Source organism: Amblyraja radiata, chromosome 2 (assembly GCF_010909765.2).
Source record: "Amblyraja radiata isolate CabotCenter1 chromosome 2, sAmbRad1.1.pri, whole genome shotgun sequence".
Taxonomy (NCBI): Eukaryota; Metazoa; Chordata; class Chondrichthyes; order Rajiformes; family Rajidae; genus Amblyraja; species Amblyraja radiata.
The window spans coordinates 138,882,809-138,910,605 of NC_045957.1; the positions used below are offsets into that span (position 1 = coordinate 138,882,809).

Consider the following 27,797-nt stretch of genomic DNA (forward strand, 5'->3'; position numbering starts at 1 on the left):
GGCGCAACAGTGGAGTTGCTGCCTTAGACAACCAGAGACACACGTTTGATCCTGACTACGGGTGATGTCTGTATGGAGTTTGTATGTTCTCCCCGTGTCCTGCGTGGGTTTTCTCCGAGATCTTTGGTTTCCTCCAACACTCAAAAGATGCACAGGTTTATAGGTTAATTGGCTTAGTATAAATGTAAAAAATGTCCCTTGTGTAGGATAGTGTTATGGCCCTGTCCTATGGTACGAGTTCATTCCAAGAGCTCTCCCGAGTTTAAAAAAAAATCAAACTCGTGGTAAGCACGGAGAATGAATGTAGCGGGTAAGTCGGAGCTCGGGGACGTCTCTTAGTGGGTTGTAACGCTAACGGCAGGTACTCGGGAAGAATCGCTAATGGCAGGTAAGCTCGGGAAGACTCGTGAAGATTTTTCAACATGTTGAAAAATGTCCACGAGAGCCCCGAGTACCAACGAGCGGCCATTACCGTAAATCTCCGAGTTCGAATCAGGGCAAACTCGGGCGAGCTCTTGGAATGAACTTGTACCGTGGGACAGGGCCATTAGTGTGCAGGGACCACTGATCGGTGCAGACTCTGCGGGCCAAACGGCCTGTTTCCGCGCTGCATCTCAAAACTAAACTAAAATTTCCAGCATTTGCAATTTGTTTTTGATTCTGCAGTGCAGGAATAACCTACCATGATTTTGTCTCTAAGTTTTTAAGAAGGAACTGCAAATGTTGGAAAATTGAAGGCAATAGGTAAAGTTTTGGTTCGAAATCCTTCTTCAGACTGAAGAAAGGTTATGACCCGAAATGTTGCCTATTTCCTTCGCTCCATAGAAGCTGCCTCACCCGCTGAGTTTCTCCAGCATTTTTGTCCACCTATGATTTTGTCTCTGATTCTTTTGACAATTACATTGAAATTATGTTTTCCAATTGCTTGCTGTCCATGCACAGCAAATACGTGAGTGTGTTCCTTTCATTCCCTTTTGACAGCTGGGGGACACAGAGTACTGAAGTAGCTCAGCAAGTCAGGCAGCATCTCAGCAGAACACGGATAGGCAACGTTTTGGGTCGGGGCCCTTCTTATCTGTTTACCTGCTCCAATATCTGTGCTGAACAGCCAGAAAAACATACACACTCTGCACTCATGGTTTGTTAATGTGTAGGAAGAAACTGCAAATGCTGATTTACCAAGAGATAGACACAAAATGCTGGAGTAACTCTACGGGACAGGCAATTTTTTCATTGAAGTTTGTCTCTGTTGATCTCTCATTTTCACACCTTCCCCTTCCGTATCTCTATGTCACCCTCTCTCTTGACTTACAGACTGAGGAAGGGTCTTGAGCCAAAACGTCACCCACTCATTCTATCCAGAGATGGTGAATTATTCCAACATTTTGTGTCTATCTCTTGGTTTGCGACCCAGATTCTGTGATATGGCATGTTCGTTTACATTTGGCAACATTAACAACAGAAAAGAAAAAGCCTGCCAGAATTTACACACCAGGCCCAGTCTAGCACATAACCGATCGGGCAACACAAGAGTGTTATGAACAGACTAGTCAAAACATACAGCCCTTAAACCACAAGTTCAAAGGAAGGAATTCTCTGTAAATATCTGATTAAAGAACAGGAATGACATTTCATCCATAATCAGCAGCACAATAAAGCCTCCAGGTGCACTTCATTTCAGTCAGATGGAATTCCAATGTGGTGACAATACAGAGCTTGAAACACTCTGAGCAGCACTCTGAGGCACGCAGCATCCCTGCCCTTTGTCATTGCACAGGCCTGAGCTCAGACACAGTGCCATAGCAACACGGCACAGCTAAATGGACACAGACAGGATACAACCACATGAAGCTTTCCATCTAACCAGCTCAATTGTAACGGAGTAGCAGGGCGGCAACAGCAGGTGTGATAGTGAGAAATATACAGCGGAAGACAAGAAGGGGAAAATTAAAGGCCAATGCAAGCAGCTTGCTCAGAACGTGGGAAGAAGGAATACTGATACACGGCTAAACGCTATTCCCTTATCATGTATCTAAACACTGTAAATGGCGCGATTGTAACCATTTATTACCTGTCCGCTGACTGGCTAGCACGCAACAAAAGCTTTTCACTGTACCTCGGTACACGTGACAATAAAATAAACTGAATAAAGGGTGTGCTGAGGAGTTCAATGCTGGGAGGGGAGACAAACTGAAAGAAAGCTGGGAACATTGTGTAAACCATTCAGCTGGAGAGCAGGATGGAAGTTACTCCAACTGTTGGGACATAATGCTGAGGGTCAATAAGGCGCAGGTCAGGCTGCATTAGAAACATAGAAAATAGGTGCAGGAGTAGGCCATTCGGCCCTTCGAGCCTGCACCGCCATTCAATATGATCATGGCTGATCATCCAACTCAGTATCCTGTACCTGCCTTCTCTCCATACCCCCTGATCCCTTTAGCCACAAGGGCCACATCTAACTCCTTCTTAAATATAGCCAATGAACTGGCCTCAACTACCTTCTATGGCAGAGAAATTTGGAGTATTGTGAGCAATTTTGGGCACCATATCTGAGGAAGGATGTGCTGGCTCAGGAGAGGGTCCTGAGGAGGGTTACAAGAATGATCCCAGAAATGAGTGGGTTAACATTTGATGAGCGTTTGACGGCACTGGGCCTGTACTCACTGGCGTTTAGAACAATGAGGGGTGACCGCATTGAAAGGTACTGAATAGTGAAAGACTTGAATAGAGTGGACATGGAGAGGATGTTTCCACTAGTGGGAGAGTCTAAGACTGGAGATCATAGCCTTTAGGAAGGAGATGGAGGAATTTCTTTAGTCAGAGGGTGGTGAATCTGTGGAATTCTGCCTCAGAAGGCTGTGGAGGCCATCAATTGATGTTTTTAAGGCAGAGATAGATTCTTGATTAGTACAGGTGTCAGGGGTTATGAGGAGAAGGCAGGAGATTGGGGTTAGTAGGGAGTGATAGATCAGCCATGATTGAATGGCAGAGTAGCCTTGATGGGCCAAATGGCCTAATCTGCCCCCAATCACATGACGTGCAAGGTTCAACACCAGATAAATCCGTCCACTAGATTGGCATCTAAGCCAGCAGTTTTAATGTTTACTCCATTCAGCAGCATCAACTCTGGCTGCAGTGTGCGCTGGCTACAAGATGCACTACAGCAACTTGCCAAAGCTCTTTCAGAAACCTTTGATTTTCACCAGCAACGAGGAAAAGGGGAGCAGGTTTAAAGGAAGAGTTCCTTCCAGATCACAGGTGTCTGAAATATTCAGCTGTTCTTTCATCATTGCCATTTTAAATAATGGCCTCCATATGGGACTGTTATCAGCACACAGACCGCAAGAGTTCAAGGAGGGGGCTCACAACCACTTCTTTCAAGGGCAACCAGGTACGGTGGCACAGTGGTAAAGTTGCTGGCTTACAGCGCCAGAGACCCAAATTCGACCCCGATAACGGGTACCCGTACGCAATTTCCACGTTCTCCCTGTAACCTGGATGTGTTTTCTCCATGATCTTCGGTTTCCTCCCACACTCCAAAGACGTACAGGTTTGTAGGTTGATTGGCTTGGTATAAGTGTCAATTTGATCTTGTGTGTGTAGGATAGCGTTACTGTGCGGGGATCGCTGTTCTGTGCAGACTCGATGGGCTGAAGGGCCTGTTTCCGTGCTGTCCCTCTAAACTAAACTAATGTCTTTAAAATGATGAGAGGGATAGACAGAGTTGACGTGGATAACCTTTTCCCATTGAGTGTAGGGAAGATTCAAACAAGAGGACATGACTTGAGAATTAAGGGACAGAAGTTTAGGGGTAACTTGAGGGGGAGCTTCTTTACTCAGAGAGTGGTAGCTGTGTGGAATGAGCTTCCAGTGGAAGTGGTGGAGGCAGGTTCGTTTTTATCATTTAAAAATAAATTGGATAGGTATATGGATGGGAAAGGAATGGAGGGTTATGGTCTGAGTGCAGGTAATAATAATAATAATAATACATTTTATTTATGGGCGCCTTTCAAGAGTCTCAAGGACACCTTACAAAAATTGAGCATGTAGAGGAAAAACATGTAAGGGGAATGAAATAAATAGTAGAGACATGACTAGTACACAAAGTAAAGACAAAATTCAATACAAAACACAGTATGAGGCAATTAATGCACAGATGAAAAGGGACGGGGACGTGGGGCTAAGGATAGGCAGAGGTGAAGAGATGGGTCTTGAGGCGGGACTGGAAGATGGTGAGGGACACGGAATTGCGGATGGGACTAGGGGAAAATAAGTAGAAAACAGGTAGATGGGACTAGGGGAAAATAAGTGTTCGGCACAGACTTGTAAGGCCGAGATGGCCTGTTTCCGTGCTGTAATTGTTATATGGTTATATTATATGGTTATATGTAGGCAATCATTGCCCACGAGGTATGCTCCACTGGGCAACCCATATTGTTCAGAACTGCTGCCTGGCTCACTGAGTTACTCCAGCATTGTGTGTCCTTTTCAGGACAATAAATGTTGGTCTGGCTCCTATGTGCCTATGATGTTACAGCACAGAGAGAGAGAGAGAGAGAGAGAGAGGGAAGGCAAGGGTTACTTGTAGTTAGAGAAGTCAATATACATACCGCTGGGGGAACTAGATGAACATAGGGTTTTTTTAAAACTCTTTCTCCTCACGGCTGCCACTATACATAAATGCACAAAACATTCTGCTGCTGAGGTGGGTGAGGGTCAGGGGGCTTGTTAGAAACGCAATGACTGTTCCAGATGACTGACCTGGCATTGAAAGGAATGTCCAAGTTAAAAGACCAGAGGGTAGCTTTCAAAAACCCACTCTGTTTGCTCTGATCTCCAAGCCCTGTGTGACTGTCGGCAGCAGATTCAGGGTTAAAGGTGATGGGCCCGGCAGGATCTTCCTTCTATGCATTTTGTGGATGAGTAATGGAGCAGGTCCCGTTATCCACTACTTTGACATCCGCAGGGGGGGGGGGGGGGGCACAGTCATTAAAATCTACCCTTAAATAGCAAGTTCCCCTTGGAGAAAGCAGTTGCTTTTCTATGGAGCCCAGAGGAAAAATAAAATCTGACTGTAATGTGGTGTGTGGACATACATATGCCATAATTTACAGCCATGCTCCAAATTCACACTCGCACCCATCTGGACACGTAGCTTTATCAATGCTGATCATGGTAACCAGGAGACTTTGCTCAGATCAAGCACACATTAGCAACTGGCTGCACAGGCAAAGCTCACTGCAGTATAACTCTAATAATCTGATACACTTGCAACTTAGGTAGGCCTGGGCTAGCAGATTTTCTCCGAGATTCTACGGACATTCTCCGAGTTCGAATCAGGGGAAAACTCGGGAGAACTCTTGAATTACCTCGTACAGTGGGACAGGCCCTTTACTGCGCTTGTAGCACCGGAGATCCTGGTTCAATCCCGACTACGGATGCTGTCTGTAAGGAGTTTTTATGTTCTCCCCGTGACCAAGTGGGTTTTCTCCGAGATCTTCGGTTTCCTCCCACACTCCAAAGCCATACAGGCATGTAGGTAAATTGGCTCGGTATAAGTGTAAATTTGTCCCGAGTGTGTGTAGGATGCTGTTGGTTTGCGGGGATCACTGGTCAATGTGGATTTGGTGGGATGAAGGGCCTGTTTCCATGGTGTATCTTTAAACTGAAACATCATATAGAATTGATGCAATACCCTCTCGGGCATTGTGGATTTCAAGACAGTTAGATTTAGTTCTTAAGGCTAATGGAATCGAGGGATATGGAGGAAATAGCAGGAATGGGGTATTGATTTTGGATCCATGGCTCCAAGGGCTGAATGGCCTACTCCTGCACCGATTTTCTGTTTCTATGTTTCTATGAAACAAGTAGGTTTAAAAGGAGCAAACAAGAAACCAACACTCTGGACCACAGCTCTGACCACATAATCTGCCCACGTTCCTGACCCCAACCCTTGGCTCTGAGCAGATGTCCCACTTACACTGACCTGGCTCATGCACTGGCCATACACTGAACTTAGAGGATTTCTGAACTAGATGCTGAATTAGCTGAGTTTTACTGTACTTACAACGTTGCTCATCCAATTCATCCAAAATATAAACACTTCACATATTAATCTCTTCCATCTGCAATATCATGATTTGAATAAAAAGCAAAACGGCAACTGGAACAGCATCCTTTTCACAGCACAATACTTTTGGAGCCTAAAGGCCCTGTCCCACTAACGTGTCCTTGGCACACAAATTACGCGACCTCGTGGTCGCGTTGAGGCGCACGGGCATCGTATATGGCCGCGCGGGGCCGGTCCCACTTAGAAGCGCTGAGGGGTATGTAGTTGTGCGCGACATTGCGCGGGGCTCCGAACATTTTGTAGTGAACAAGATCCTAGCACGCCAACGGCCTGTCACGGAACTGACGGCCAAAGTGGGACAGGCCCAAGACCCTGGCGCTACGCAACGTCTCACCTTCAACAGCAGCAGAAGCAGGCAAACGATCGCCAAACTCGGCCTGGGGCTCACGGCCATTGCGGTCCGGATCCGCCCCCACTCTACTCCCAGAGCGGGGCCAAGAAAATTGAAGATAGAATGAAGAAGAGTCTCGATACGAAACGTCACCCATTGCTTCTCTCCAGAGATGCTGCCGGTCCCGCTGAGTTACTCCAGCTTTGTGTCCACCTTCCAATGTCGTCACGCGCTCCAGACGGCTGTGCATACGCATGTAATCGCGCCCGACCTTCGCGGGACCGTCGTGGCTCAACGCGAGCACGAGGTCGCGTAATTTGCGTCCCAAGGGCACGTAAGCGGGACAGGCCCTTAAGCCTCAAAGCTCTTAAGGAGAAACTTTTGGAAGAGTAGATTTACAGGCACTGTCCGAATAATCACCTGGAAGTTTGCAAATTTGAAATTTGGGTGCTGGAATCCATGCTTGGTCTATATTCCTCTGGTGCCTGCCTGCCTGGCATGGGAATGCCCTGTCCACACAAACAACATCAACCCATTGCTGAATGGCATCTGCAGCATCGTCAGTGGTGACCTTAATCATCATTAGACATCAATAGAGCAGTGGACAGGCGAGGATACCAGCCATCCGTCCACGGTCAATGCTAGCGCAGATCAATGCTTTCTTTTAGTCTGTAATGGTTTCATGATGACAACCAGCTGTGAGGAAGTGAGGGCGGATACGATGCTCAAACCTTCATGGTGGGTTCATTGCAGTTAGTGAACCGGTTCTGCAGGAGCAGAGGATAAACGGATCACCATGGCTGCTCCAGATGGCCTTTGTGTCCATGTCAGCCAGTCATCAGCTGATAAGGTGAATTGGAACAAAAGGGACAATACTAGGGGCAGCGATGCCAGTCAGAGTCAGGACATGCAACAATTCGTAAGGCTGTTCGTTAGTCAATGACAGCTCATGAACAGGTTGGAATCTTGCCAAGTCCACCAAGCAAGCTTTGCATTTTTGAATGAGCACAGGGAGACAAATAGCACATCCGTTTATTGGTGTAAGTGCCACTTTGAATATCAACACTGATGCTGGTGGATTGATGAGCATGCATCTTATTATCTTCTGTTGAGGTTGATGTTAATGCTATGAACACCGAGCACAAAAGCATTATCAGCTTCCCAAAATGTACAATTTTGTCTCTCAGCTGTGTAAACTATATTCTGCAATTTTCTCCATTTGTTATAACCCACTGTATTCAGACAACACACAGCCAAAGAACATACGTCAATTCACCACAGACCGGTTCCAGATGGCTCTGTGCACTTCAGCACGAGTATATTTTGTAACAGGTGGCACAGTGGTTCAGCTTGTAGAGCCACTACCTCACTGTGACAGAGGCGCGGGTCAATGTGTGTTCTCCCTGTGATGATGTGGGCTTTTCGTGTGCTCCCACGCTCCAAAGATGTGCAGGTTGTTTCACAGTTTAGGGAGGAACTGCAGATGCTGGTTTATACCCAATATAGACACAAAATGCTGGAGTAACTCAGCGGGGCAGGCAGCATCTCTGGATAGAAGGAATGGGTGACATTTCGGACCCATTAATTGGCCACCATAAATTGCCCGAAGGAAAGTGTTCGAATCAGGGAGGAGTTAGTGGGGAGAATAAATAATGCGATTAATGTAGGATAAATTTACATGGATTGTTGATGGTCAGTGCAGACAGTGGGCTGAAGGGTCTCTTTCCATGCAGTTTCCCTTTGAATCTGGATGGGTAGATTGGCCACATCAGCTGGAATCAAGTAAATGGAGGATTGATTTTCAGACAGAAGCATGAATCTCTTAAATTTCAAATGAGAGATTTAAGGCATTAAATATATCTAGAATTTAAAATGCTTCCCTTTGTGGTTCTTACAAAATTCTTAAGGGGTTGGACAGGCTAGATGCAGGAAGATTGTTCCCGATGTTGAGGAAGTCCAGAACAAGGGGTCACAGTTTAAGGATAAGGGGGAAATCTTTTAGGACCGAGATGAGGAAATCATTTTTTACACAGAGAGGGGTGAATCTGTGGAATTCTCTGCCACAGAAGGTAGTTGAGGCCAGTTCATTGGCTATATTTAAGAGGGAGTTAGATGTGGCCCTTGTGGTTAAAGGGATCAGGGGGGTATGGAGAGAAGGCAGGTACAGGATACTGAGTTAGATGATCAGCCATGATCATATTGAATGGCGGTGCAGGCTCGAAGGGCCGAATGACGTACTCCTGCACCTATTTTCTATGTTTCTATGTTCTTCTAATGCTATCAATAACATTGTTCTTATCTAATTCAGTGACATCCATTGAGAAAGAAAATCTTGCTGACTCATTTGGTGTGGTCGTATCCAACTGAAGACACAGTAATGTGGCAGATCATTAACTTCCATCTGAAATGATCCAACTGAGGGATGAACCACAGATGCTGGTCTTGCCAGTTGTAATCTCCTTCCTTCAATGTTACTGTGCAGAGATCGCTGGTCGATGTGGTCACGGTGGGCCAAAGGGACTGTTTCCACGCTGTCAACTAAAAACTAAATGAATAAATGAACAGAGAGTCCAGGACCAGAGGGCACATCCTCAGAATAAAAGGACGTACCTTTGGAATGGAGATGAGGAGGAATTTCTTTCGCCAGAGAGTGGTGAATCTGTGGAATTCATTGCCACAGATGATGGTGGAGACCAAGTCATTCAGTACTTTTAAACTGGAGATTGATAAGTTCTTGATCAGTAAAGGTGTCAAAGTTTATGGGGAGAAGGAAAGAGAAAGCTGGGATGTAATGTTAAAATTGTACAAGGCATTGGTGAGACCAAATCTGGAGTATGGTGTACAATTTTGGTCGCCCAATTATAGGAAGGATGTCAACAAAATAGAGAGAGTACAGAGGAGATTTACTAGAATGTTGCCTGGGTTTCAACAACTAAGTTACAGAGATAGGTTGAATAAGTTAGGTCTTTATTGGAGCGCAGAAGGTTAAGGGGGGACTTGATAGAGGTCTTTAAAATGATGAGAGGGATAGACAGAGTTGATGTGATCAAGCTTTTCCCTTTGAGAATAGGGAAGATTCAAACAAGAGGACATGACTTCAGAATTAAGGGACAGAAGTTTAGGGGTAACATGAGGGGGAACTTCTTTACTCAGAGAGTGGTAGCGGTGTGGAATGAGCTTCCAGTGGAAGTGGTGGCGGCAGGTTCGTTGGTATCATTTAAGAATAAATTGGATAGGCATATGGATGAGAAGGGAATGGAGGGTTATGGTATGAGTGCAGGCAGGTGGGACTAAGGGAAAAAAATTGTTCGGCGCGGACTTGTAGGGCCGAGATGGCCTGTTTCCGTGCTGTAATTGTTATATGGTTATATGGTTATATGGTTAATGCGGTGGAGAGGGGAAAAATAGATAATCTATGATCAAATGGCGGAGCACACTCGATAGACCGAATAGTCTAATTCTGATGTCTTGAAAACAAAGATCTGTGAACACAATCACCGACATAATCTAGCCAAGGCAGCCCAAGTGATCCCAACTTTTACAAGCAAACTACTAGGATTGCTTGGCACAAGAACCCAAAGGAGCCAAATATTCTCAAAATGCCGCAGTGGGCAAGAGTGATAATAAAGATGCGGAGAGGATGTTTCCACTAGTGGGAGAGTCTAGGATCAGAGGGCACAGCCTCAGAATAAAAGGACATATCTTTAGAAAGGAGATGAGGAAGAATTTATTTAGGCGGTGAATCTGTGCAATTCATTGCCACAGACAACTGTGGAGGTCATCATTAAGTATTTTTTAAGGTGCAGATTTACAGATTCTCAATCAGTAAGGTTGTCGGGGGTTATGGGGAGAAGGCAGGAGAATGGGATTGAAAGGGAAAGATGGATCAGCCATGATTGAATGGCAAAGTAGACTTAATGGGCCGAATGACCCAATTCTGCTCCTGTAACTTATGGGACTAGGAAGAGCTAAAGGACCTGTCCCACTGTACGAGCTAATTCAAGAGTTCTCCTGAGTTTCCTCTGATTCGAACTCGGAGAATTACGGTAATAGCCGCTCGTCGGTACGCGGGGCTCTCGTGGACATGTTGAAAAATCTTAACCAGTCTTCCAGAGCTTACCGCGTTTCCCGAGTACCTGCCGTTAGCGTTAGAGCCGCTAAAAGACGTCACGAGCTCCGACGTACCCGCTACGTACATTCTACGTGCTTCCACAAGTTTAGTTTTTTTTAAACTCGGGAGAGCTCTTGAATTAGCTCGTACTGTGGGACAGGCCCATTGGTGTTGTCACTCAAGCAGAGGATTGCTTAGCACAAGAATCCAAAAAGACAAGCCTTCTCAAAATTTGACAATGGGCAAGATGGGTTATAAAGAGTAATTGAAATACATAACTAATAGTACTTTTGTAAAATTCTATTTTAACCACAAATGTCAATGTTTACATTAACATGCTAATTTGAAATAAGCAGCAAAAACCACTGCAAGGATTTTGTCAGAATTGATTAAATAAAGCATGTATGGGATTTCCATGGAATTTGTTTCTAACCCGCCCCAAAGGCAAAGTGATAAAAAAAAGATATTTCAACAAATGTTACTGAAATAATTAAACCCTTTGGGCGAGAAATTCTTTTGTGCAATGTTTAAGTATGTTGAGTAAATTATCCAAATGTTTACTATTTTTGTCAATGGGCATAGTGTTAGATTTTTATGCATGATACACTGGGATCATAGTGTATAGAAGTTGCATTTAAATTTCACAAACATTGATTCTGCAAACCTGCCTTTCAACATTGTCCTGTTTTTGGTTGCACTTAGGGCAGCACGGTGGCGCAGCGGTAGAGTTGCTGCCTTACACGTGCTCACAGCGCCGGAGACCCGGGTTCGATCCAGACTCCGGGCGCTGTCTTACAAAACTCACAAAATTCTTAAGGGGTTGGACAGGCTAGATGCAGGAAGATTATTCCCGATGTTGGGGAAGTCCAGAACAAGTGGTCACAGTTTAAGGATAAGAGGGAAGTATTTTCAGACTGAGATTTGAAAAACATTTTTCACACAGAGAGTGGTGAATCTGTGGAATTCTCTGCCACAGAAGGTAGTTGTGGCCAGTTCATTGGCTATATTTAAGAAGGAGTTAGATGTGGCCCTTGTGGCTAAAGGGATCATGGGGTATGGAGAGAAGGCAGGTACAGGATACTGAGTTGGATGATCAGCCATGATCATATTGAATGGCGGTGCAGGCTCGAAGGGCCGAATGGCCTCCTCCTGCACCTATTTTCTATGTTTCTATGTTTGTACGTTCTCCCCGTGACCGCGTGGGATTTCTCCGAGATCTTCCGTTTCCTCCCACACTCCAAAGACGTACATGTTTGTAGCTTAATTGGCTTGGTATAAATGTAAATTGTCCCTAGTGTGTGTGGGATAGTGCGAGGATCGCTGGTCAGTGCGGACTCAGTGTGCTGAAGGGTCTGTTTCCATGCTGTGTCTCTAAACTAAATTAAGCAAACATATGCTGACGCCACACTGCAAGTTATTTTGCAGAAGACCACAGCATACCAAAGTAATACTGATAATTTTACCCGGTGACAGGCTCAGGTCAAACTACGGACTGGTTTTTAACTGCACAGAGAGCCATTCCACAGATGGCTCCTCTTTCTTAGAGCTTAGCTCTGTGGCTTAGGGCAGAGGGAAGCCTCAGAATAGAAAGTATCAACATTCTATCATATACTTGGATAGTTTATGTTTTTTTTCCCCCCAAATATTCAATATTTTGTTTTTGTAAATGCATTGTGTTGCTGGAATAGCAAATTGCATTAACTTGAATTCCCATATTTTTCCTCTAACTTTCAGGGAGAGTGAATGATGCGGATCAGAAGTGATTCTATAGTTCAATTATGAGATGCTCGTCCATGGATTCAACACCATTACCAGATTTCAGCGTTTTGCTTGATCTCCGGCTTGTACTTGTGCAACAGCTTCTAGCAAGATGTGAACCTCGAGCCTGCCGGTACAGGAGGTCAGGAGGGCAGGCTCCACGCTTATCCCTGTAGTGCTAGACTCAGACAGGGGCTAAGAAATTGAAATTAAAACAATGTGTGCGATATAAATCTTTAATCAACCTTGTTGTATCAACCTCATCCTGACATTCCACTCAGTCTTTGGAGATTAGTCAACAGCACTTTGAAAATGGATTACTTTTCTCCGAAAGTGCGGCCTTTAGGGAACCAAAAGCAGGTTAAAGTCTCAGAGGAGAAGGTTTTACAGTTAGCAAAAGATTATAGAAATAGAAATACAGGGACCTTGGTCTTTCTACTTTTATAGCTTTTGGCCGAACTTGTATTGACTCTGTGTATTTCAATCGCAGTTACTAATCCCATCAGAAAACAAACAGCAGCAACTGTACAGTAATGTAAAAGGCAGACTGACAGTTACTTGCCACTGAAGCTGTGCAGACTGACTTGAGTCCGACTCCTCCTCCACAAAGGTCTCTGGTTTACAGAGTGCGGGAGGAGGGGAGCAGACCGAGCAGTCTCAGCCCCTGGCAGCTGAACAGTTGCTGAAAAGCATTTGTGTTTCTCAGGTAATTTGCTTCATAATGACCAACTAACTGCAGGCAGGCAGGCAGGCAGGTCGAAGCAATGGTTGGCAGTGCACACAGCCACAAGCTGGCTGCAATTCTGTATTAGGTGAAAAGCCAACAAAGAGTTTAGGAGTTGCACGCAAGAAAATTCAGAGTTTGTTAAATGTGCTGGTGGGATTCAAACCGCAACACCACAGACACTTTGGGGCATAAGTGCAGGAGATTGTTGAAGGGTCCGCATTCTCTTTCAAGTTAACAAAGTTTGATTTCTTCCAGCACAGGCACATAGTGGCTACAGCTTCCATTCTGTATTTTTTCAATCAATTTAGTCAATTCCAGAATGTACTGAAGAGAATCACCAAGGCTATTGCAAGAAGCCCTCACAAACCTATGACCTGAACCATCAAGAAGAACAAAGACAGCAGGCACATTGGAATACCACTCGCGGCAGATTCCCCCTCCAAGTTGCACACCAGTCCTACTTGGAAATATATTGGCATTCCATCTTATTACTACAGTTCCATAGCAACAGTACTGAGTTTAATTATTTGTCACGTGTACTGAGGCACAATGAAAAGCTTTTTTGTTTTGTTTTAGTTTAGAGACATAGCACGGAAACAGGCCCTTTGGCCCACCGAGTCCATGCTAATCAGCGATCCCCGCACACTTAATGCCCCTGTCCCACTTAGGAAACCTGAACGGAAACCTCTGGAGACTTTGCGACCCACTCAACATTTCCGTGCGGTTCCCAGAGGTTGCAAGTGGTTGCCGGAGGTTGCAGGTAGTGGAAGCAGGTAGGGAGACTGACAAAAACCTCCGGGAACCGCACGGAAACCTTGGGTGGGACGCAAAGTCTCCAGAGGTTTCCGTTCAGGTTTCCTAACTGGGACAGGGGCATTACACTATCCAACACACTAGGAACTATTTGCCATTTTACTGAAGCCCATTAACTTATAAACCTATACCATGTTTGGAGCGTGGGAGGAAACCTGAGCACCCAGAGAAAACCCACGCAGGTCACGGGAAGTACGTACAAACTCTGTACTGACAGCACCCGCAGTCAGGATCGAACCTGGGTCTCTGGCGCTGTAAGGCAGCAACTCTACAACTGTACCACTATGCCACTGTCCCGCCATTTTGTTGCATGCTAACCAGTCAGCAGGAAGAGAATACATGATTACAATCGAGCCATGGACAGTGTATGGATACTACATGATAAAGGGAATAACGCAAATAACCTTTAGTGCGAGATAACGTCCAGTCAAGTCCAATCAAAGAAAGCACGAGGGTCTCCAATGAGGTGGCTAGTAGCTCAAGACTGCTCGCTAGTTGCTGGTAGGTTGGTTCAGTTGCCTAATAACAGCTGGGAAGAACCTGCACCTGAATCTGGAGGCGTGCATTCTCACACTTCTATATCTATTGCCCGATGAGAGAGGGGAGAAGAGGGAATGGCTGGGGTGCAACCTATGGGAGTACCTTCACCGTACTACAGTAGTTTAAAGCAGCAATTCATCATCGTCACTCTCTTTAAAAACAATTACGGATGGACAATAACGTTCAGATACTGGAAAACATGATTTCCATTGGAAACTTTGTTTTAAAATGTCCTTGTTAGTTGGCCTCTTTCCAGCCTTATAGCCTTTCCTAACTAGGATCATTCTTTTTCACATTTAGCCTCTTGGTCATCTCCAATTATAATTCAGCAACCCAACCCTTAAAGTTTCTAAAACTATTCCCTCGTTCTTCTTCAAACACACTGTTTAAAGCTTAAATAATAAGAAAATGACATAGCCACGCAAGACCAGAGTAGCAGCTATAATGCTTGTGTCTCAATCACATCTTGTACACCTTCCGTCTGATGCCAGGAGTATTCAGCACCCGAACATAAAATAATGCACCATCTGATGTCTTTTCAAATACACATTGAAAATAATCTTTCAACGCAGTTAAACTTCAGAGCTTGTTTCAGTGTGACATGTTTTCAGTTTGTGTCAGCAGATGACAGCAGGTCAACTGGGGAATAACGTGCATGACCACAGTAAACAGCAAGGTCATGGAAGAACATAGAATGTGGGACAGTATAGCACAGGAATAGGCACTTCTGACCACAATGTCTGCACCGAACATGGTGCCATGTTAAACTAATCTCCTCTGTCTGCACATGATCCATATCCCGCCATTCCTTTTACATCTATGAGCATGTCCAAAAGCCTCTTAAATGCCACTATCATATCTACCTTCACCACCACCTCTGGAAGTGCATTCCAGGCACCCACCACTCTGGGTAGCAAACTTGCCCCACACATCTCCCTTAAACGTTGCCCTTCTCATCATATTATGCCCCCGTCCCACTTAGGAAACCTGAACGGAAACCTCTGGAGACTTTGCGCCCCACCCAAGGTTTCCGTGCAGTTCCTGGAGGTTGCGGGTTGTTGCCGGAGGTTGCAGGTAGTGGAAGCAGGTAGGTAGACTGACAAAAACCTCCAGGAACCGCACGGAAACCTTGGGTGGGGCGCAAAGTCTCCAGAGGTTTCTGTTCAGGTTTCCTAAGTTCAAGTTCAAGTTCAAGTGAGTTTATTGTCATGTGTCCCTGATAGGACAATGACATTCTTACTTTGCTTAGCACACAGAATATAGTAGGCATTTACTACAAAACAGATCAGTGTGTCCATATACCGTAATATAAATATATACACACATGAATAAATACACTGATGAAGTGCAAATAGCAGATAATGGGCCACCAATAATCAGAGTTTTGTCCGAGCCAGGTTTAATGGCTGTGGGAAAGTAGCTATTCCTGAACCTGGTTGTTGCAGTCTTCAGGCTCCTGTACCTTCTACCTGAAGGTAGCAGGGAGATGAGTGTGTGGCCAGGATGGTGTGGGTCTTTGATGATACTGCCAGCCTTTTTGAGGCAGCAACTGCAATAAATCCCCTCGATGGAAGGAAGGTCAGAGTAGGACAAGGGCATAAAGCTACACCAACAAATCTTTGGTATTTCCCTCCTGAGAAAGAGATCCAGATTATCGACCCTCATGATGTTATATACTTCTATCAGCTCTCCAACAAGATAATCCAATCTAACAATCTTTAACTTCAACAATCCATGGCATCATTGCAACGTCAGACATCACCTTGGCAGCAAGTACTGGAGATATTTCAGCAATTAAGTTCAGGTTGTACTGTTGCCCTTTTGCCAACAGTAAAACTGTAGCTGCAGCTGACATGGAGACAGGAGCTTGGCAATCAGCAGGCTCTGTGGAGATGGTAGTGTAACAGCATTACTCTCAGCAGGCGAGGCTGCTGCTTACAGCGTTACAGTTTCCCATTATTACCTTTCCACTCAGGCAAAGGGCACGCAACTGATTTTAAGTTTGCATTGTAGCTTTTTAATGGAACAGTAAAAATATCCTGAATACGTTGTTTTTGTTTCCATTTTCCCTTCAAGAAACAAGAGAAGACATTTCCTGGTCAGCACTCTCTTTTAAAACAGTTAATTCCAGGATTAATTTATATGATACAAATGTACATAGGACATAATGTAGTGAGCATTGCAATTCCCCCGCTGTTAGGATGTACATTTGCCCTCGATGCTTCATATGTACCATTAGTTTAACAACGTGTAGTTACAGCACACCACTGTTTTGGGAAACAATATATCATTCAGATTGCTAACAAGCTGACATTTTCACCACCTCAGAGGACTCTTTTTTTACATGAAATTCCAGTATTCCAGCAGAGAAGCAAGGCTATAAGTAATAAGTAAAATACTGCCAAACATTTGCCCAGAATGTATTGCCTTGTAAGGTAGAATGTATGCATGTAATTCTGTTTTATGTACATCTCTGCAACATAAATTAATCCTTGAACAAACTCTGGTCCCTAGTCATTAACCATATCCTCTCTCTCTCTGGCCAATAAGCGTGATTCAGCTCATTTACAACCTCACCATGCAACTTGGCCTAGGCCGGAGTTATAGGCCCAAAGCCTTAACCAGGAGAATTCTGCTCCATGGAGTTAAAACCCCATGATGAGGAAGCTGAGATTGTCACAACTTTCTTCTGTCATTGTACTCTCATTTGGTAATTTTTTCAGGTTGGGGCATTGTACTTTAGGATGAATAGCACCTTATGGCAATACCACAGTTGCGAACTGGATCAAGGCAATGGCGAGATGTGGTAAAGGAAAGAGAACCTTGTGTCATGGTGTCAGGATAGCAATCTAATCCTTAATGGCGGCAAGAGAAAAAAAGTTTTTTTTTTTACCAAAGGAAGTGGGGGCTGATGAACACAACCCTGTCCTAATCATCACAGCTGCTGTAGAGATGGTCGAGTCTGTAGTTAGAAGGCTCTCCTACTCACAAAATGTCGTGGAAATAACGAATATCTTCACAAAAATCCCGCTAAGGCTAGGACTAGTAGCAGCACTGTGGCGCAGAAGTATAGTTGGTGTCTTACAGTGCCAGAGATCTGGGTTTAATCCTGATTATGGGTGCTGTATGTACGGAGTTTGCACGTTTTCTCCAGGTGCTCCGGTTTTCTCCCACATTCCAAAGACATGCAGGTTTGTAAATTACTTGGCTTTTGTAAAATTGTAAATTGTCCCCAGTGTATAAGGAGTGATCACAGACTCGGTGGGCCGAAGGGCCTGTTGTAATGAAGGGCCTGGAGAAGGTAGGCACGGGTTATTGATTGGGGACGATCAGCCATGATCACAATGAATGGCAGTGCTGGCTCGAAGGGCCGAATGGCCTCCTCCTGCACCTATTTTCTATGTTTCTATGTTTCCGTTCTGTATCTCTCAGTAAAGTAAGACTAAATGCAAAGTTGAAAAGAAAACTAGTAGAATGGTGACACAAAGAATTTCAGATGCTAGTTTACAAAAAAAGGGTCCCTAACCCAAAACGTTGCTTATCAATGTTCTCCACAGATGCTTCCTGACCCACTGAATTTCTCCAGCACTTTGTGTCTTTTCTTATAAATTAATTTTGGTCCGATATAGGGAATAAGAATTTTAAACCAAGGCAGGTAAATGAGTTAAGATACAATCAGCCAAGAACTAATTCAGTAGTCCCCAACACAGGCCACATTTGATCCACCCAGCTCACATAAATGAATAGTCCAGGAAAAATTTCAACCAGAGTTCTGCAATAGACTAGCACAAGTTCCATTCTGCTACCTTGTGAAGATTCTCTTTGCATTCATCATCCCCTACCTGTATTTACCTGCAGAGAGCTGGAAGACATCTCTTGTTTGGCACTGCTCTTCTGACCAAGAAAATGAAATGCCAGTTTCCAAAAAAGTTTTGACTTAAAATGATTCAGTAGGTTCATTTAACCCAAGTTGGTCAAAACATGTTCTTCATCTGAAAAGTGCTCATTACACTCACACCCACACTATGCTCAGACAAAATGCAGGAAAAGTGTAGGAGAGTAACAGTCCCATCTACTTTGATCTGTCATTTTCACACCTTACATTCTCTTTGTACCCTTCCGTACCTCCAGTTTGCCTCTCCCCCAACTTTCAGTCTGAAGAAAGGTCCCAACCCGAATAGTCACCTCATTCCTTCTCTCCTGAGATGCCACCCATCCCGTTGAGTTACTCCAGCATTCTGTGTCTATCTTCGATGTAAACCAGCATCTGCAGTTCCGTGTGTTTAAGAAGGAAGTGCAGATGCAGGAAAATGGAAGGTACACAAAAATGCTGGAGAAACTCAGCGGGTGCAGCAGCATCTATGGAGCGAAGAAAATAGGCAACGTTTCGGGCCGAAACCCTTCTGCAGTTCATTCCTGCACACTCCATTACTGGTTTCCATCCACTTCTGTATCTGCATGAAGCACCTTCAGAAGTGATTCCGATCATCAATGTGACACCATGCAGCATTGACTTAACAGAATAGTGGAACAGCCCCAAGGAGCTGAACACTCCACTGCTGCTCTCACTTCGAAGAGTAGTTTCGGAACAGGATCACAGAGTGCAAAGAAATATTCAGTGAAGTAAAGAAGAAAAGTGGTTGGAAAAATAACTTTGAATTTGCTAATTCTTGGAATGAGAATTCAGTCTCAAATGTCCCCTTTCTGTGCTAAAGAAATTGAGCGACACAAATCTCCTCTAACAAGGTACTTGTGCTGTCAAGTAGATGCCGTGACCTATTGCAATGAAGTTTAATTGGCAAAACAAGCAATACAATTATTTTCCTGTCTCAGGGATATGGAGCACAACTGGCCAGGAATTTGGTTCAAAATAATGTTAGATTGATATTCAATCACATTCGTTTGTAACAAAACTGCTTGAAGTTATTATTTTCAGAAAGTCACGATTAACTCCACAATTTTTGATTGAAATCAGTGAAATAGCGAAGGTTGAAAGTTGGCTCACGATCGCAACGGGTGCAATACGTTTGGTGCAGTGTTTCATTACAAACATTTACGCTGGTGATGGAGGCAGGGGTTTAAATCAGTAAGAAGTGAAGTTGTGTCCAAGAGAGAGACTCCAATTTCTTCCTTGTCCTTTTATAACTCTGCATTTTTACAGCAGGCGAGAACACATGCCTTCAAGGTTCAACATCCCTTTCTGATTACATCTATAACCAAAACGACTCAAATCACAGGAAAAATCACTACCTCAGGCACTTACTTCAGTAAGCAGAGTATTTTGTTTCCTTTTTTTACCAACACCGAAGAACCATAAAACAGCATGCTTATTGATACACTGCACAAATGAATATACAATTAACCTGTTTCCCCAACTCCCTGAAGTTAACAATCTTTTTATTTTTATTAGTTTGAATGTCCTGTTCAAGGTTTAATTTGCTGATGTCAGAGCATGTTTGTAATATCATAATTTACTGGTGACCATGTAGGCTTCTTTCAGAAGATTATCTCCTATTCGCATCATTGCAGTTACTCAAACGATCTGTTGACATTTTCTAAATTTATCCCATGCCTTTTCAAGCCCGGGCAAGCTTTAAATTTCAAATCTGTGCTTGGTGTTTCACATCTATCATGTTAAACAATTTCTAGTTTATAACTACCTAGCCACAACTGCTTCTGTCGTTCCTTACAGAGCATATACACTTCAATTGAACAAGAGTACACCATTCAGCCCCTTCAGTTCATTGAACATTCAATTTGTATTATTAGTTATCTCTACAGCTTGAAATTGTGCAATATGGTGCATACTGTTGCGAATCTTTTAACTAACACTTGAATGCAATATATATGCTTTAAATTGGATTGGAGCGTTTTTGAAAGGAGGGAGGCTGTGCGATCACTGATCACTGGCCTTGGGGGTACCCGGTGAGGGAGTGGAGCAACCGAGTGGGGAGAGGGTGTGGAAGAAGTGTGTCCCCCCTCCCAGGGTAGGAACTTTTTGAAATTTGATGTATTAAAATCATGTTTTAGTGCACTGTAGGTATGATTTCAATGTTTTTGTATAAAGTATTTTTAAGAGGTAACTTTTTAAGGGGTAACTTTATCCACACAAAGGGTGATGGGTGTATGGAACAAGCTGCCAGAGGAGGTAGTTGAGGCTGGGACCATCCCAACATTTAAGAAAAAGTTAGATTGATACATGGATAGGACAGGTTTGGAGATATGGACCAAAAGCAGGTAGCGTAGCTGGGACATGTTGGCGGGTGTGGGCAAGTTGCACCGAAGGGCCTGTTTTCACACTGTATCACTCTATGACTACATTATGCCTCCACCATGCATGAATGCTTCAAAATCAAGTGATCGAGTTTTATTGCCATATACTCAAGCATAGAAACATAGAAAATAGGTGCAGGAATAGGCATCGGCCCTTCGAGCCAGCACTGCCATTCAATATGATCAAGGCTATTCATCTAAAATCAGTACCTCTTTCCTGTTTTTTCCCCATATCCCTAGATGTCGTTAGCCCCAAGAACTAAATGTAACTCTCTATTGAAAACATCCAGTGAATTGGCCTGCACTGCCTTCTGTGGCAGAGAATTCCACAGATTCACAACTCTCTGCGTGAAGAAAGTTTGTTCTCATCTCAATCCTAACTGGCCCCCCCTTTATTCTTAAACTGTGACCCATGGTTCTGAGCGCCCCCAACATCGGGAACATTTTTCCTGCAGTTACAGTAAGTGAAAATCTAGCAGACAAGCAGGATGCTTTCACCAACCACCCCCATTTGAAGTCCACTATCTTCCACCGTATCTACCCAGTGCTTGGTGCCAGCAGCCACTGGTTGTCCTCCAGGATGCACAGAGACTCTCACGGCAGTGGCGCAACGTTTTGATGCCTCCGACGGCCCGGGACTCTTGCACTGAGGCTGCACCATGGCCGGAGCTGCAGTGAGCGACTCGCCAGCCCAGCAAACACTCGCCAGCCCCGCTCCCCGTCCGCATCTGTCCCCGCCGCTGCTTCCGCTTCCAACACCCGCGGCCCATGCAGTTGATATGAGTTTTGAAATTTTCGTTGATCACAGAATTTCTCTCAACAGAGCGAGAGAAATTTGTGATCAGCGTGAGAATTTGGTGAAATGCGTGATTCTCACGCTCAATGCATGGGAGTTGGCAGCTCTGCCTCTCTATCCCCCTCTCCCTCTCCCCCCCTCTCTCTCTCTCCACCTCTCTTTCTCTCCCCTCTCTCTCCCTCCCACCTCACTCTCATCCCGCTCTCTCTCCCCCTCTTCCGGTCTCGCTCCTCTCAACCCCCATCTCTCTCCCCCTCTCTCCCCTCCCCCTCTCTCTCTCTCCTCTCTCCAATGTCTCGCCCCTCTCACTCTCCCCTTCCCTATCTCTTCTCTCACCCCCTCTCTCTCTCCCCTCTCTCTCCCTCTCCCTCCCCTAACTCTCTCTCCCCTCTCTTTCCCCTAACTCTCTCTTCCCCCTCTCTCTCCCCTCTCTCTCCCCCTCTCTCTCTTCCTCCTCTCTCCCTCCCACCTCACTCTCCCCCTCTCTCTCATCCCCTCTCTCCTCTCACCCCTCTCTTTCCGTTAACTCTCTTTCCCCTCTTTCCCCTAACTCTCTCTCCCCCTCTCTCTCTCCCTCACTCTTTCTTCTCTCTCTCCCCCTCTTTTTTCTCTCTCCCTCTCTGTCTCTCCCTCTCTCTCCCTCTCTACACACTCTCCCCTCTCTCTCTGTCTCTCCTCTCACCTCTCTCTCACTCCCCCCCCTCTCTCTCTCTCATCTCGTCTCTCCCTCTCTCCCACATTTCTCCCTCCCATCTCACTCTCCCCCTGGCTCTCTCTCCCCTCTCTCTTTCTCCTCTGTCTATCTCCTCTTTCTCTTTGTCCCCCCATCTCTCTCTCTCTCTTTCCCCCTCTCTCCCTCTCTCTTTTACCACCCCTCTCTCTTCCCCCTCTCTCTCCCATTCTCTCCTACCCTCTCCTCCCTCTCCACCCCCTCTCTCTTCCCTCTTTCTTCCCTCGCACCCCTCTCTCTCTTCCCTCTCTCTTCCCCCCCTCTCCCACCTCACTCTCCACCCTTCTCTCTCCTCTCTTTCCCCCCTTCTCCCTCTTCTTTCTCTCCATTCACGCTCCCTCTGTCTCTCCCCCCCCACTGTATCCCTGTCTCCTTCCCCTCTCTCTCTCTCCACCCTTTGAGAGTCTGTCCCTTCGGCACAGAGACTCTCGCGGCGGTTTCCGACGGCTCCGCGGCCCGGGACACTTGCACTGTCCGGAGCGCTCCATGGCCGGAGCTGCAGCCCCGCAAACACTCGACAGCGCCACAAACACATCGCCAGTCCCAGCTCCCCGCATCTGTTCCCGCTGCTGGTTCTGCTCCCATCCCTCCCTCAACCCCGGCTCTCCAACACCCGCGGACCATGCAGTTTATCCGAGTTTTGAAATTTTCATGGATCACAAAATTTCTCACCACTGAGCGTGATAAATTTCTGATCACCGTGAGTTTGCTTGAGGGCGTGAGTCTCACGCTCAAAGCGTGAGAGTTGGCAGCCCAGACTTAAGGGCCTGTCCCATTATGGCGACCTTATTTGCGAGTTTAGGAGAGCTTGCGCTCACCACAAACTCGCAGCATGGTCGACACTTGGTCGTAGGTTGGCACTGGTAAGTCTCCTTCATGGTCGAGAGGAGTTCCCGCATAGTGGTTACAACTCGCGGCCTTAGTTTGGTCCAGGAAAATTTTTCAACAAGCTGAAACATTTTCTTTGAATGGTCGGCATGGAGACAATCAATACTTTTGAACTCGTAGTGCAGTGGTAGTCATGTCGTTGTAGGTAGTTGAGGTAGCCGTAGGTAATCTCGTTTGCTGACCAGGCATTTTAATTGGCTCATTGGGGGAAAAAAACCCCATAAGCACGAGTTTTCAAAACCAAGGAAAACCGACCGGTAATGTTAAATGCCCGCTAAACTTCACAGCTGTGTATCTCTAGCTTATTAAAAATTGTCTGGCTTCTTAAAAGTGTCTCCACTCCCTCTCCCCCCCCCCCCCCCCCCCACCCCCCGCTCTTTTAAAAGACTTACCGTACACGGTGCCAGCCGTCTTTAAACTTCCTGTTCATCGCGGTATCACCTTGGCTTTGCACCATGTGAATTTCAGACAGTGTTCCCCGCTTTCCCTGGCCCGGGGGGGTGGGGGGGGGGGGGGGGGGGTGCGTGTGTGCGTGCATGCGTGTGACAGTTTGCTGAAAAGTCGCGTAAGTGGTACAGGCCGTTTAAGTTAATACAGACTTCACTTATCCCAATGGTATTTTGGTTGCTTCAGTATTTTGGTCTGGTTTTGGTAGAATGGAACTAGATTTACTCGTATAAACACAAGGTGCCAACTCACACACCCACACCTCCTGGAATTTAGACCAAGTAAACATCACCATGGCTTGAGAAACTTTCTGAAATCACCTCAATTTCAGCTATAAAAGAAGTGACTGTTCACTGTCCTGAGGAAGCATCACATTGGCCAGTCCCCAACCTCAAAGGGGACAGTAGTTTGATCCTGTTTTAAAACCACAGTCTTCGAGTATTTATTTCTGTGGCAGATTCTTTTTTACAGAATAACAAAGTCTTCACCATCTCATGTAGAGATGTCCACACACGATGCCTATATATCAAGCCAATATAACAACACTTAAAAAGCATTTGGACAGGTACGTGGATAGAAAAGATTTAGAGTGATATGGGCCAAGCGTGGGTAGGTGGGACTAGTGTAGATGGGGCATCTTTCTTTGCCTGTTTCCATGCTGTCTGGGTCTATGACTCCATGTCAAAGGAAAATCAATTCTCATTAGATTTATTGGGTTAAAGGGAACAGCTACTCTGCAGCGTGAAAATATTTCACATGGAAATGCAGTTGGGCCAGAGGTGTTTCATACAGTGGAAATATCTCAGCTTCCAAAACGTTCATCCATGAATTTTCTAGTCTATCACTGTTGTTGATTCAGGGATTGAGATTCCACCAGAGCTTTATAACCTTCAATAAATGTTGTTCAGTTAAAAACCACAATCTTGATGAAATTGACCCAATGGCCTAAAGCATCAGTTTAGTTTAGTTTATTGTCACATGTACCAAGGTACAGTGAGAAGCTTTTGATGCATGCTAATCAGTTAGCAGAAAGATAATACATGGTTACAATTTATCCATTTACAGTGGATAGGTATACAATAAGGGAATAACGTCGAGTTCAAGATAAAGCCAGAAAAGTCCGATCAAGGATAGTCCAAGGGTCACCAAAGAAACTTTGATTGTACAATCTGTAATCACATCTGGTTGCATTAAATGGGAGCTGCAAGGTACCAGATCTATTGGCTGCATCATTGCACCATCCGCACCTTTGAGTAGCTCCTCCTCATTAGTTGTCCAACAAGAGAGAAACGGTTAAGGTGATTGGTCCTGGGCATTGCTGATATTGTTGTTTAGTGTGCAAGACAATCCCTGATGTTTTGTTATTCAGATCTTTCCCATCACATGAAATAGATACGACTGCCAACACTGGCTACAAAACCTCTTCACTAAAGACAATTTTCCATTATCACAGGCTAAATTAACAATGTGGCAGCTGATGATGATTCGCTGAGTAATAGTTTAGATCCAAATACACAATAATAACAATAAAAAAGACTTTTGTTCTTACCTTTGAGCCTATGAGCGTATACAACCATTGGATGCTTTCATTGTGGCCAATCACCCCATTCATTCCATCCACATAAAGCATAATCTGGCCAAGGGCTGCAGAACAAAGAGCATTGTACTTATTAATGTTCTGGAGATAATCACATTAGAGCACAAATATTAGTGTCCTTGAAAAAGAACAATAAGTTTAATCAACTTTTGTCTTATCATAAAGAAAGCAATTCCTTGCAAATTAGGCCCACATTATGATTTATCATTCAATTCTAATTACTGTATATGTTTAAGGAATATTAAGATTTCACAAACATTTCAGTTTAAAATATAGAAATACTTTGTACTGAATTGATGGATCAGTGGTTTTAAGCAATGCTACATAGACAGGGTGGCACGGTGGCGCAGCGGTAGAGTTGCTGCCTTACAGCGCTTGCAGCACCAGAGACCCGGGTTCGATCCCGACTACGGGTGCTGTCTGAACGGAGTTTGTACGTTCTCCCCGTGACCGCATGGGTTTTCTCCAAGATCTTCGGTTTCCTCCCACACTCCAAAGGCATACAGGAATGTAGGTTAATTGGCTTGGTGTATGTGTACATTGTCCCTAGTAGTAGGATAGTGTTAATGTGCGGGAATCGTTGGTCGGTGCGGACTCGGTGGGCCGAAGGGCCTGTTTCCGCGCTGTATCTCTAAACTAAACCAAAACTACACCATAATAGTTTCATGTATTATACATGGGCTGTGTTGAAAGAGACAAATTCGATAGGCTGGCTTCATTAGATGGGAGCAGAATTATTGGTTACTCCAAACAAAATGACACCAAGTACCCACTGGAGCGATTCAAGTCGCAGACCCAACTTTAAAGGTGCACAAAATCAAGCTGTTCCCTAAATGAGATGTAGATCTAGCATCCAAATGATTCACTCTATCACATAATGGGATTCCTACGAACATTCCTCATCCCAACAGAAAATCTTGACATTACAAAGTAACAATATGAAAAAAGCAAAGGGTAGCATTATGTGCTGGTATGAAAGTGGGTGAAGCAAATGGTAAAATGGGCTCCGTTTACCATTGTGACTGTACCAGTAAGTTACCTTTATCGGAAGGAGTGGTGGTAGAAGGTTGTGGGTATGTGTGACAATGGTTTTGGCATGCAAAGTGGAAGGAGATTGAGAGAGGAGAAGAGAGCAAAGATTAACTAGCATAGTCATTGAAATCGTTGATCTCTGTCAGGTGAAAAATGCAGCGTATGTCCTTTCACACTTCCTCCAATTCCCAGTAGTCGGACAATACGAAAGCTAGAAAAAAGCATTGTAATCAATTTGTGAAGGCATAAAAATAAACAAAGGCGAGACAATTTTTGTGGGGGATAAATGGAAAAAAAAGTTTTTGTAATGTGTAGAAGGGCAACTTGGTAAATAATAAACTTTGATTGGTTTTGATTTGATACATTACATTTTTGTTGCAAGGAACCTTACTTGGGAAACATTTCCAGAGCAGCATTGGAGTGGGAGAGGAAAGCTTGAAAGAGCAAAGACTTCAACACAATGGAAACACATTTTCTGACTGAAACATTATCTTTAAACAAAGGAATTTTGTTTCTGCGATTGGAGTCATACAGCATGGAAACTGGTCCATCAGCTTAACTTGTCCATGCTGACCAAGATGCCCCATCTAAACCAGCCATTTAATTGTCCTGATCTCAATTATTGTAGAGGAAATAAGCTGTCAGTTTACATGCATCCTGTAGTTCTTCATGGAAGTCCGCAGTTGGCCCAAAAACTGAAGAATCTGTGCACTCATGAACAAACATCTGTAGATTTAATTATGTCTCATGCCAAATGACATTGAATAAACTACTCTGAAATTAAATCTCAGAAATGTACCTTAAAATAGAGAAATCCTTCTAATACATGTTAGAAATATGGTTTTAGGGCCAAGTGGAGGTGTCTTTAAATTCACTTCTGTTCATTGACTTCAATTACCCCGGTGTGACAATCATTACAAGTGCAATAAAGGTTTTTAAATTGAATCTTTGTCTTAATAGCTTCTGCCAAATACAACAGGATTTGGTGTCAATTCCTAATGGGTAATGTTTTGATTTTAATCATTTCAATTCTATGCAGAGTTAATTTCATCAAATAAATAATCATTCTCTTCCCCGTTTGTGGTTTAGCACCTTGTCACTTGTTGCCATCTATTTCCACCTTGGCCACAGGTTCTCATCTCTTGCATTTCACATCCTCCCTTTCTCACTACGTCTCTACCCTACACAAGGGTCAATCAATTAATTCATGCTTCAGACACACTTAGGATTTAGCACCTATGGCACATAGCTGTAATAATGGAGTAGGAAATATAATTCAGCAATGCCTGATGATATCAAGTAGTTGACTCTTTCCTTGTATGCAACTTTTCAAGCTACCCTTTCTGTCTGATCTCAAGTGATTGGTCTTCTTTTAACAAGCTACAGCAACCTTTGACAAGGTATTACAAGGTAGGCTTGTCTGGAAGGTTAGATCACATGGAATCCGGGATGTGCTAACCAATGGCGCTGTGGGACTGACGCGAGCCCTCTGCGGCCAACTACGGACACCTGTAAAGGCGAGGCGGTGGCGCAGCGGTAGAGTTGCTGCCTTACAGTGCCGGAGACCCGGGTTCGAACCTGACCACGAACCTGACCAGAAGGATGAGGGAGCATCTTATAGAGA

At 44.6% G+C, this 27,797-nt stretch overlaps 1 protein-coding gene and 1 long non-coding RNA gene across 18 annotated transcripts in view; one reads left to right on the top strand and one right to left on the bottom strand.

Annotated features, from left to right (window-relative positions):
- Positions 1–27,797, bottom strand: part of fhod3 (formin homology 2 domain containing 3) — a 637,022-nt gene that overhangs the window by 211,227 nt on the left and 397,998 nt on the right. For all 17 annotated transcript variants that reach the window (XM_033016429.1, XM_033016409.1, XM_033016394.1 and 14 more), the window contains exon 6: positions 25,094–25,188. In XM_033016429.1, the coding sequence (XP_032872320.1) occupies positions 25,094–25,188 (95 nt within the window). The remainder of the gene's footprint in view (positions 1–25,093; positions 25,189–27,797) is intronic.
- Positions 12,945–26,958, top strand: LOC116969673. The gene is made up of 2 exons (XR_004410897.1): positions 12,945–13,036; positions 26,556–26,958. It is a non-coding gene; the product is annotated as an uncharacterized LOC116969673 (long non-coding RNA).